Genomic DNA, 10856 nt, shown 5'->3' with positions numbered 1-10856 from the left:
TTAACAGTTAGACGTTTTCTTCTGCAGCTTCTGATTTATTCTAGTCTAGAGGATCCAAATATGCAATCTGAAGTTTGTTCTTTGTGTGATGGAACCTGCTGCTCTGGGCTTATCAGACAACCTGTGGCACCATCATCATCAGAAAGTACAGCATGAGGATTAACATAATCCAAACAGGAAATTACATCAGGTCTCCTTTCACAACTCACCTGAGCTTCTCCATGAACTGGACCTGATGGAGAACAAACTGGTTTCACCGAACCGAGTTAATCTCAAGACGAAGTTTTTCTAACCTACCTGCAGCCTATGAGGCACCTCGTTGTGACAGAATTCAGCAAAAACATTTTAATCAGATATTTTTATCATCTTGGGGAAATTTTTCTTGGCATCTGAGCCCTCCGAGGAGCAGTGGGCTGCTGGGGCCCGGGTCACACAAACTCCTAATCCAATCATGGTTCTGATAATGTTCTGATCACAATATTCTAATTGCCTGAGATTTTGACTGAAAACCAAATCATCACAATTATATAAAATATCTGTAGTCTATCTCATATATTAGTTTCACCTGTAAGATAGGAATCTTATTAAAACTTGTTTTGTTCAGTTGAGGAACGTAATGATGATGATGATACAGATAATAACAATAATAATATAATATGACTTGTAATAATAAAACATTTTATTTTATGCCTCATTTCTTCAGCCCAAGGTCACCGTACTAAATACAGATAAATCATCAGTAAAAATAGAGATAAATCATCAGTAAAAACTTGTACAACAAAGCCTAAACCAGAAAGTCAGCAGCCAGAAACCTGGTATCCGAACCAGTCCACCCAGATAAAAGGTGTTTAGAGCTGCAGCCCGTCCAGGACCTTTGAAAAGAGACCGTTATTCATTTCTGATAAATATCTACAGAAGAGGATTTGGGCCACCGGACAAAAATGATTCTCTGTTTAGTTCAGAATATTACATTCAGAAATAGTTTTACGAGTCCATAAACATCCTTTCTTGCGTGTTTGTTTCTGTTATTAGTTTTGCATACAGAATTGGGAATATTTTCCATGTGAAATGCTGACATTTGCGGAAAACGAAACATAAATAAATCTAAAAGTATTACCGGTACTTTTATTCAACACATTTATAATGACATTAAGCAGCAAAGCTGCTTAAACTGGCTAAAGGTATTCAGAGCCTGGTGGCTCCAGAGCCACAGGCTGCAGACCCTTGCTCCCCACTTTAGTGATGTTCTGGTTTCATTATGAGAACCAGAACCTTCTTCCTCAGAGCCCGCCTTGGCTGCAGCAGTACCGGTCCGGTTCAGGTGGTTCCTTTTCTACATCTCATCAGCGTGTGCCGGTTTCATCAAGTCATCGATCTTCCCAGTAACTGTAGGAAGGTTCCCTGATTGGCTCCTGTTGGAGGCCGTGCCACCAGAAGCTCCTACTTGGTCCTGGGGAACACCTGGAGGTTCTGATTGGTTGAGCTCGGACAGCGCTGACAAAGCTTCGGAGCGGGAAGTCGAACCGGCGCCGACATCTGCTGTCAGGTTGGAGAACGATGTGTCGGTCAGGATGTTTCTAGAAATTACTGATGAGATGAAAAAGAATTAGTGCCTTAGTTGCAGGCCAGAACCTTTTGACCCAACAGAACCGTGTTTAGGTCAGAATCAGAATTCGTCTGGGTTGTCCTGCAACAGAAACAAACGTGAAGCTGGGATGTGACATCAGTCACACATACAGGTGAGTGTCATGGTCTGCGTCTTCCCTCATGTGTCTCCTCGTGTTCTCCATCCCTCTCTAGTTCCCATTTTGTGTCTCATAAGAGCCCACTTATGTCCTTTGTCTGCATCTCATTTATGTGTCTTCTGTTTGTAGCCCTTTAAATCATTCCTCCCAGGTCCTGTGTTCATTCGGTCATCCCCTGCCCCTCCAGGTGTTCCTTCACGTTCTTTGTAGCTCCAGCCTTTTTGTCCCCAGCTCCCTCCTGGCTTTCTTCATGTCTCTTAGTCTTCCCACCTCAGTTTATATAGGTCTTTTATTTCAGTGTGTGTGTGTGTGTGTGGGTGTGTGTGTGTGCGTGTGTGTCCTTCCCCAGCCCGGTGTAGTGTTGTGTGTGTGTGGGTGAGTCCTTCCCTCAGTCTTTAGGTTTAGTTTTGTGTTTTATAGTTTTAGGTTTATCTGCCCTCCTCTGGTTCTGTTCCCCATTTAGTTAATTGTATTCACCTGCTTCCCTCCTGCCCTCACTCCACACACCTGCTGCCTGTTTCCCTAATTGCTCCTCCCAGTCTATTTAAGCCCTGTCTTGTCTCTGTGTTGTGTCGGTCCATTGTGATGTATTCTGTCAAGTCTTCTCGTGTCTCTAGTGTTTGGATTTGAGTCTTCTCGTGTCTCTAGTGTTTTTGGATCTCCAGATCATTATCTGGATTTTTGGACTTTTGGCTTCCAGCCTTTTTTTGGATTTATTTTTGTTGTTTGGTTCATCCTAAAATAAAGGATTTTTCTTAATCTTCATCCCTGCCTCGTGTCATCCTGGTTTCCTGCATTTTGGGTCCTAACCATCCTCGTATCGTGACAGCGAGGAGGTCAAAGGTTGGTGCTGCCAGGTAAACTTGGAGAGTTGCCAGTTTAAACAAAGGCTCTGTCTGGTTCAGTCATTGTGTCCTTGGGCAAGACACTTCTTTATAAATGAAATGGGACGTTAAGGCAAGGCAGCTTTATTTATATAGCACATTTCTGTCACAACAGGAAGTGATGTCAGCAGGGAACTAACCTCCAATTGGTCTGTAGTCATCATCAGATGATTGACGGCTGAACGGGCTGAAACTGGGCAGGATGATGAGACCGAGTGAGACCAGCACGATCTGAGGGTCCAAACAGGTCAGATCAGAACCAGTTCACCAAAACATAAAATAGTACACAGAATCAGATGGGTCCAAAAGAACCAGGTCACACTGGTAACCAGGACCAAAGAACACAAATAATGGTGTCAGAACCAGATCCACAAGCCTGATTACATGGTTGGATTAGAAGTCTGCTACATTTTGGACCACATCTGGTCCAGAGGGATCTGTGGAACAGGTTCTGGATTGGCATGCTGCTGTCCTGACCCGTACCCAAACATGAACTGGTTCTGTTGGACTTTCAGATGTGTAAACAAGAAAAAACGGGTAAAACTCCTCATCACCTGGTGTCATCATCAGAACATCTGTAAGTTCTGGATGAGGATCTGGACCAGAACCAGGTCTGAGAGGGACGTTAATAGGAAATAGGAAGCAGGAAACAGGAAGCATGATATTGACTGACTAGACATGGATCTTTTGGGTTTCGTACCAGGAGGCAGGTGCTGGTCTGGACTCCTTTACTGACCGTCTGCCTGATGAGAGCCTGAAGCTGCTGCAGCTGGACCAGCAGAGACCTGGACACAAACATGGACACGTACCTGTCAAGTTTGGTGTTTGAAAATACAGGGGGGGGGGGACAGTTTCCCAGTCAGAACAGGATACTTGATGGGTGTGCAGGAGTCCAGAGAGGTCATGGGAGGTCGGGGTTAAAACGTCAGACGAACAGAAAGCAACTCTGGCTGGGTGCGGTACCGGGCTCTACCTGTTGCGTTTCTCCAGGTGTTCTACAGTCCGCTGCAGCTGTTGGTTCTGAGCAGAACACGCCGCCGCCCTGCAGGAACAAACACATGATTAGACGATCAACCTGAGCTAGTCCTCAGTAGCCTGGCCTGCCAGACTCATCCTCTGATAAACTCTACACAGAGAACTAGTCTGGTTACTCACAGGCAGAGAGGCACGTGAGGGGCCAGCTCAAAAATAACCATTTAGAAATAAGACGGAAATGCCGACTGAACCGCCCGATGCTGTAGTTTTTTGTTGTAGTCAAAAATGGCATCTGGCAACGTCGCAAACATCTTTGTTTAGAAGAAAGACTTTTAGCGCTTCTTCTTGTTGTGGTTTTAAAGACATGTTCAGGTCATTTAGAACAGAGGAAAGAGCCGCAGTGAACTCCACTTCGTTTTCTTGTTAATGAGAAACTCAGCGTTGCGGTGTGTGATGTACGCTGCTCAGCGCTGATTGGCTTGGTTAGAATTCTCAGGGGGTGGGGTTATTTGAATAGGAGAGTTCCCAGACCCAATGCTTCTCATAAGGAAGCATGGGGCTGGTTGGTCAGGCTAAGTCTTCCGACCAGATCAATCTGTCATTGATCCACAGCTCTCATCCGGAACCAGAACTGTAGACGACCGGACACAGATCCAGAGATCGTCACCATGGAGATGGAGATCACTGAGCTCAGAGAGGCTGCTGTAGTCAGCTGCTGGACCGGATCAGATCAGAACCTCACCAGGTGTTCTGATTAGAAAGGACCTGACTGGTTTCCTCCTCAGCTAGAAGAATTTCTAACAACCATCTGGCTCCGACTCAAACTGCAGCCATCACACACCTGTGATTCGGCTCCGCCCTGTTGGGTGTACCTGCTCTCTAGCCCGTCGATGTACTCCTTCTTCCTCCTCCGGCTGTCCTGAGCCGACTGCTTGTTCCGGATCTTCCTACGGACCTTTTTCAAGATTCGCTCTTCAGCCTGTCATGAAAAGTAGGAGAATCAAGGATGTTTGTGTTTAGGATGTCAACTCTCTGACCTCTGACCTTGGTTAGAGGCAGGTTGCTGGGCAGATGGACTCCCTCCTCCGTCAGAAGCTTCTGCTCCTCCTCTGTCAGCTGCAGCTCTGAGTACAACTGCTCCTGAACCAGAAGACTGAACCAGTGAGTCCTCCAAGTCCGACCTGACCTCCGAGCACACTAACTGACAGGAAGTCTCACCTGGTCTCTGTCAAAAAGGGGGGTGGGGCTTCTGCTGCTGCCCTGACAGGATGATGATGTTGCTGGCACCTCATTAACGATGCACGAATCAGAAAACAACAGCCGAGACCTCCATTCATCTGCTACCAAACAGGAAATGACATCAGGAGAAAGGAATGTGGGATTGACAAGATGGGAGCTCAGCTAACAACCGACTCCTCCGACACCTGAAGCAGACTCACCCAGTTCAATGGAGATTATGTTCTCTTGATTTGGTCCAAACGTGGTTCCACCCACACTGCTGATGTCATAAACCACCTGGAAGACAGTTGCAGGGGCTTGCTGGCTGGTTGCCGTGGTAACAGCCATCACCACCGGGATGGGACTTTTAAGGATGTCCTCCTTGGAGACATTGCTCTCTGATGACAGGTCCACAGGTGAGGCACTGGAGAACACCTCGTTTGGATCGACACCATGGAGGACATCTTCTGATTCGCTGTCGCTTAATGTGGACTGGACCAGGAAGGACATCAGCGCTAGGTCAGATTTTAACCTGATTCTGTAAGACGCTGACTAGATCTGATTGTTCTGAAGGAACAGTTCTAGCAAACCAAAGGTGGTTCTGGTTCTAGGAAAGTATGTATGCAATGTAATGGGATTGAGGTCCTGCAGGTCCCAATGTAAACCCTGCAGGAGTGGGAATAAACAGTGGGACTTGAATAATCCTGCTAGAAAATGGAGGGTTCACCTGAGATACCCATCAGCACGAAGGCTGGGGGAAATTAGATTTATGGAAACAACGGTCAGATTAATGGGATAGTCCTATGGAAACAGAGAGGGAGACTCAGCTCCTACCCAACAGCTTGAGCTGCTAAAGTCATTAGCAAGGTAAGAAACCACGTTCAGCAGCCTTGTGACGTAAGCTAGCTGGTTATGTTATTACACTGTATTAGCTTGTGTGATAGCTGACAAAAACAGGTGAGGTGAGAGTGTCCTATGCGTTGGACTGTGTATGGAGAGGCAGGATTGGGATCTAAAAGATTCCTACACAGGGCTCGAAAGTTCAGGTTCAGGTATAAAAGAAAAGTAGAGAAACGGTAGAAACTCAGGAGCTGGTTCTGTTGCCATGACAACAACCACCTCTAAACTCCAGCTAACTCACCGGTTCAGGGTCTACCACCCGGTCCTGCAGGGGTTCCTCTGGTCCAGTGTAAGAGTCTTTGGAGCAGGGGAACGGAGTGTGGAACAGCCAACTGCCCGACGCCTTGTCTCCTGGAATCGAGTCGCCACTCTCTGCATCCATCACCTATAAGACGGGCTGCAGGTGAGCCGCTGAACCCGCTCTGTAACAGAACCACATTATAATAGAATGTCAGAACAGAAGCAAAAAACTCTGGGAAACAAATGGATCTGAGCACAAGCATAGTTAATTTGAAAGTAGAAGCTGAAACTTTCGTTCCGTTGGTTTGTTCACTCACTAGAGGAACAGACTCGTTTGGGTTCTGATGTCCCACAAGGAGGTAGATCTGTGGGGATGATGAATACACTGATGTGGGCTAAAGAGGTCTGATGATGTCAGCATAAGTGGGTCAGGTGAGGCAACGCTGCAGGAGATCCTGCTGCACACCCTCACACTCAAACAAAAACTAGTCCAACTGGACAGAACTTGCAGATCCGGATTCGGTGGAAACGCAGAGAAGAGAGCACCTTTTCAAGTAGAACAAACTCATCAACAAACCTGGATTCTGGTACCAAACAGAACATTCAACTAGAGATGAGCCGCTTTCTGACAACAGTCATGTTGTCTGCAGAGATATTATGGTCCATGATTGATTCTTCTAATGTTTAACGTTATGATCCGGTTCTTGATAAATGACCTGGATGTGTTGCTCTAGTCACCCACTGGTGGTGATGAGCTACCCTGGGACATGGGCCCCCGGTCCTTCTGACCACCATTGGGGGGGGGGGGGGGGTCACGTGGGGCGTATGTGTCTTGTCCAAGGACACCAAGACTGACACGGAGGAAGCCAGGATTGGAACCAGCAACCCACTGATTACAGTATGCAAATTCTAACAGTGTTTACGGCTCTAATCCAGGTCTTATTGATAACTATTTTATCCAGTTTGTTTGATTGTTTAAGGACATAATTTGTTTTCTATTAATATTCACAGTAATAGGCTTAAAAAATTAAAGCAAGTGTTATGAATATAAAAACACTGTGGTATTATTAAAGTCTATTCTGTTCTATAAAGTATTATGACTCTAAAACATGTATGAATATAAAATATTATAAAGTTAGAGCTATAAAACATTTTAATAAAGTATTATGACTTAAAACATTATAAAAAAGTATGACTATTAAACACTATAATAAAGTATTATGAGTATTAGACATTATTATTAAGTATTATGACTATTAAACATTATTATTAGAACATTATTATTAAACTAGGCTTAAAACATTTTTATTTGATAGGGCCTTTGGTTAAAATCTGATGTTAGCCTAGATCTGGACAAGTGGGGGATTAGAGGGAGGTGGAGTGTACAGTCGGTAAAGACGGCTCTCCCTCATGCCTCCATCTAAAAAGGCTAGGTTATCAAGAGTTATCTCTGTAGTTATGCTGCTATAGGCTTAGACTGCTGGAGGATACACTGACCACTTTCCACACTCTATTACTAACTGTATTATTTTCTGCTACCTCAGCTGTTAACTTTATTTTTTCTCTAAGTGTTTTTCTCTCCAGAAGAAGCTACAATGATGTTCTGCTGAGCTGTAGTGGCCTCATGGAGGGGGCCATCATCTTGAACACTTTTGCTAACCACTTAAACTTGTTGGGGCAGCAGTAGCTCAGGTGGTAGAGCGGGTTGCCTCATGATCGGAGGGTCATGGGTTCGACTCCAGCTCCCGCCAGGGGTATCCTGCTGTTGTGTCCTTGGGGGGTCCTTGGGGCTGGTGTTGGTGTATGCGTGTGTCTGCTCTGTCTTCTCGATCCCCAGTGAGTTGTGGTGGATGGCTGCTTATGCTGAGCCAGGATCCTCTGGAGGTTTTTTCTGTCAAAAGGGAGTTTTCCTCTCCACTGTCGCTGTAGTTCATATCTCCTTTAGTGTGTTGTGTTTCCTTTTGCATTTAGGTCATTAGTTTACTTATCTTTAGTTTTCCTGTGTCCTTGTTTTACAGTGTTTAGGTTTATTTTTAGTAGCTTTTGTTTTACAGGATTTAGATCTGGTGTTATCCCCTGACAGTGCATTTTGGGTCCAAACCTCCTACACTCAACGTGACACTTATATAGGAAACTTTTTACTGATTGGCTTAATGAACTGAGCTGTATTGGAATGTTTACTATGTGAAGTGCCTTGAGACGACTCTTGTCATGATTTGGTGCTATATAAATAAAATTGAATTGAATTGATGTATTATGACTATTAAACGTTATAAAGTATTAAGACTATTAAACATTATTATAAAGTATTAAGACTATTAAATATTATTATAAAGTATTATGACTATTAAACACTATTATAAAGTATTATGACTATTAAACATTATATAAAGTATTATGATTCTTAAACATTAATGCTGTTAAACATTATTATAAAGTATTATGACTATTAAACATTAATACTGTTAGACATTATATAAAGTATTATGACTATTAAACATTAATACTGTTAGACATTATTATAAAGTATTATGACTGTTAAACATTAATACTGTTAGACATTATTATAAAGTATTATGACTATTAAACATTAATACTGTTAGACATTATTATAAAGTATTATGACTGTTAAACATTAATACTGTTAGACATTATTATAAAGTATTATGACTGTTAAACATTAATACTGTTAGACATTATTATAAAGTATTCTGACTATTAAACACTATTATAAAGTATTATGACTATTAAACATTAATACTGTTAGACATTATTATAAAGTATTATGACTATTAAACATTAATACTGTTAGACATTATTATAAAGTATTATGACTATTAAACATTAATACTGTTAGACATTATTATAAAGTATTATGACTGTTAAACATTAATACTGTTAAACATTATTATAAAGTATTCTGACTATTAAACACTATTATAAAGTATTATGACTCTTAAACATTAATACTTTAGACATTATTATAAAGTATTATGACTATCAAACACTAGTATAAAGTATTATGACTGTTAAACATTATATAAAGTATAATGACTCTTAAAAATTAATACTATTAAACACAATTATAAAGTATTATGACTATTAAACATGGTCATAAAAAAAGCTAGAAGCCTGTGAAGTATAACCTACCCACTTTAAGCTGTAACTCCGGTTTATAGTTGCTTATTTTATTTATTTATAAACATTTCCAAATGAACTGGTTCCGCTTCCCAGGAATTTCCAGGACGCAGCTCGTACTCACGTTTGGTCTGCGTTTCCGGCTCGCACCTTCTCCACCAGAACGAGACCGAACCTAAGATTGGATCCACGACAAAAGGGTCGGCTCAGGTGACAGAAACAAACAGAAACCAGCTGGCGGACCACAGTGGACCGGACCGGACTTTTCCTCCTGGCTTTTTCCGCCTCCCCGTCCCTCCCTGCACGTGAATGTCGCCACCTGCTGTTTGGAGGACACAAATACTGTATCTACAGATTTAATTTAAAAACAAGCAAAAAATATATATAATCCATTCAACATTCCCACAATGCAAAATCAGTCAAAACGGTATCTATATGCTCCTTTCTTTGTTTGATATAAATCTTATGTCAGCTGACTGGTTGTGTTATGAACGTTGTGTTATGAACCCTTGATACTGTGTGTTGTTAAAAGTTCTTTTTGACATCATTTGAAATTACTGTAATGTTCTGACTGCAAATAAAGGTTTGTTAAAAACGTTTTAAACAGTTTTCTTTTCAAGGGATACAATGCAACATTTTCATATTTTTAACCCATTTTCTTCAGCCAGGATGTGCTAAAATGACCCTTGTGGATCACTACCTGGGGTCCGTGACCCCCAAGGGGGTCCCCACTATTTTGTGCTTACTGAGGTTGTGTGGTTACCAAAAATATTTTTGTAAAAATTAAAATTCTAAAATCCAGAAAACACACCCAATAGTACAATCAAAACTCTGTGTATGAGGCATATCTCTGTATGTGTGTATAAAGGTTGCAATTATCAGCTTTCAAGACTCAAGATCATTTTATTGTCATTGCACAGATGTACAACAAAATTAGATAGCTCACGTAAGAAGATAGTAAAATATAAGTATAATAAAATAACAAGGCTAAAATAGAAGTCACACACACATGCACCCACAGACCATTTGCACACACAACCAGTTTAAGGTTAAAAATGCTAAAGGATAAATGTAAACACTGTAATAACACAAGTCTAAACTACAAACTGAAATATAAAGTAAACATAAACATAATATAAATGTAGTCACATGTTGAGATATCAGGGTTAACTAGCTTAATGTAAAGGTGCTGTAGAGCACTTGATGTCCAGCAGATTCACTGTTGGTGTGACCTCCTAGCAGCAACATTCAGTTCAGTGATGGCTCTTGCACAAAAGCTGACAACAGCCTGCTGGTGCATGTTTTTAATGTGCTGTTTCGTTTTCCAGATGGAAGAGGTTTGAGGAGATGGTTGGCAGGGTGGGTTGAGTCCTCAAGGATGTTTGTGGGTTTTTGAAGGCAGGAAGTGGTGAAGATGCCATCCAGGGAAGGAAGGCAGGTGTGTGTGTTTGCTATTTTCTCTGCAGTTTTGATTACTCTCTGCATGGTCTTCCTGTCAACTGCAGAGCTGCTGCTGTACCACACCAGGATGCTGTTGGTCAAAACTCTCTCTATGGAGCAGTGATAAAACCACACCAGCAGTTTCTGTGGCAGGTTGATCTTCCTGAGAGCCCTTATATGTTTGTGTCCAGGAACTTGAACTTTGACACCCTCTTCACCTACTCCCCATTTATTGTGAGTGACTGGTGCTCCACCTTTTTCCTTCTTGGGTCAATGATTTCTTTGGTTTTGTTGGTGTTCATGGTCAGGTTGTTAG

The 10856-nt window shown here is 42.2% G+C and overlaps 1 protein-coding gene across 2 annotated transcripts; it reads right to left on the bottom strand.

Annotated features, from left to right (window-relative positions):
- Positions 1-1105: 1105 nt before the first annotated feature.
- creb3l4 (cAMP responsive element binding protein 3-like 4) lies at positions 1106-9364 on the bottom strand. Of its 2 annotated transcripts, none has more exons than XM_015949553.3 (10): positions 9225-9364; positions 5964-6144; positions 5044-5314; positions 4823-4944; positions 4649-4744; positions 4477-4583; positions 3603-3671; positions 3330-3414; positions 2770-2860; positions 1106-1587 (listed from the first exon to the last, which is right to left on the bottom strand). In XM_015949553.3, the coding sequence occupies exons 2-10, from the start codon at positions 6102-6104 to the stop codon at positions 1334-1336; spliced, it is 1236 nt and encodes a 411-aa protein (XP_015805039.3). In that variant the 5' UTR covers positions 6105-6144; positions 9225-9364; the 3' UTR covers positions 1106-1333. The 2 variants fall into 2 exon arrangements, with proteins under 2 accessions (XP_015805039.3, XP_015805040.3); XM_015949554.3 differs by having other exon boundaries at positions 4823-4941.
- Positions 9365-10856: the final 1492 nt, after the last annotated feature.

The sequence above is a fragment of the Nothobranchius furzeri genome, chromosome 5 (genome assembly GCF_043380555.1).
Source record: "Nothobranchius furzeri strain GRZ-AD chromosome 5, NfurGRZ-RIMD1, whole genome shotgun sequence".
NCBI lineage: Eukaryota > Metazoa > Chordata > Actinopteri > Cyprinodontiformes > Nothobranchiidae > Nothobranchius > Nothobranchius furzeri.
This window is presented reverse-complemented; position numbering and strand designations above follow the sequence as displayed.

What these genes read in the sequence shown, in the direction of transcription:
- creb3l4 (XM_015949553.3), bottom strand. Translation starts at nt 6,104, where the DNA reads ATGGATGCAGAGAGTGGCGACTCGATTCCAGGAGACAAGGCGTCGGGC. An exon ending in AGACCAGCACCTGCCTCCTG is followed by an intron (nt 2,861 to 3,329) that starts GTACGAAACCCA and finishes TTGGACCCTCAG; the next exon opens with ATCGTGCTGGTCTCACTCGG. An exon ending in TGACTACAGACCAATTGGAG is followed by an intron (nt 1,588 to 2,769) that starts GTTAGTTCCCTG and finishes TCATCTCATCAG; the next exon opens with TAATTTCTAGAAACATCCTG.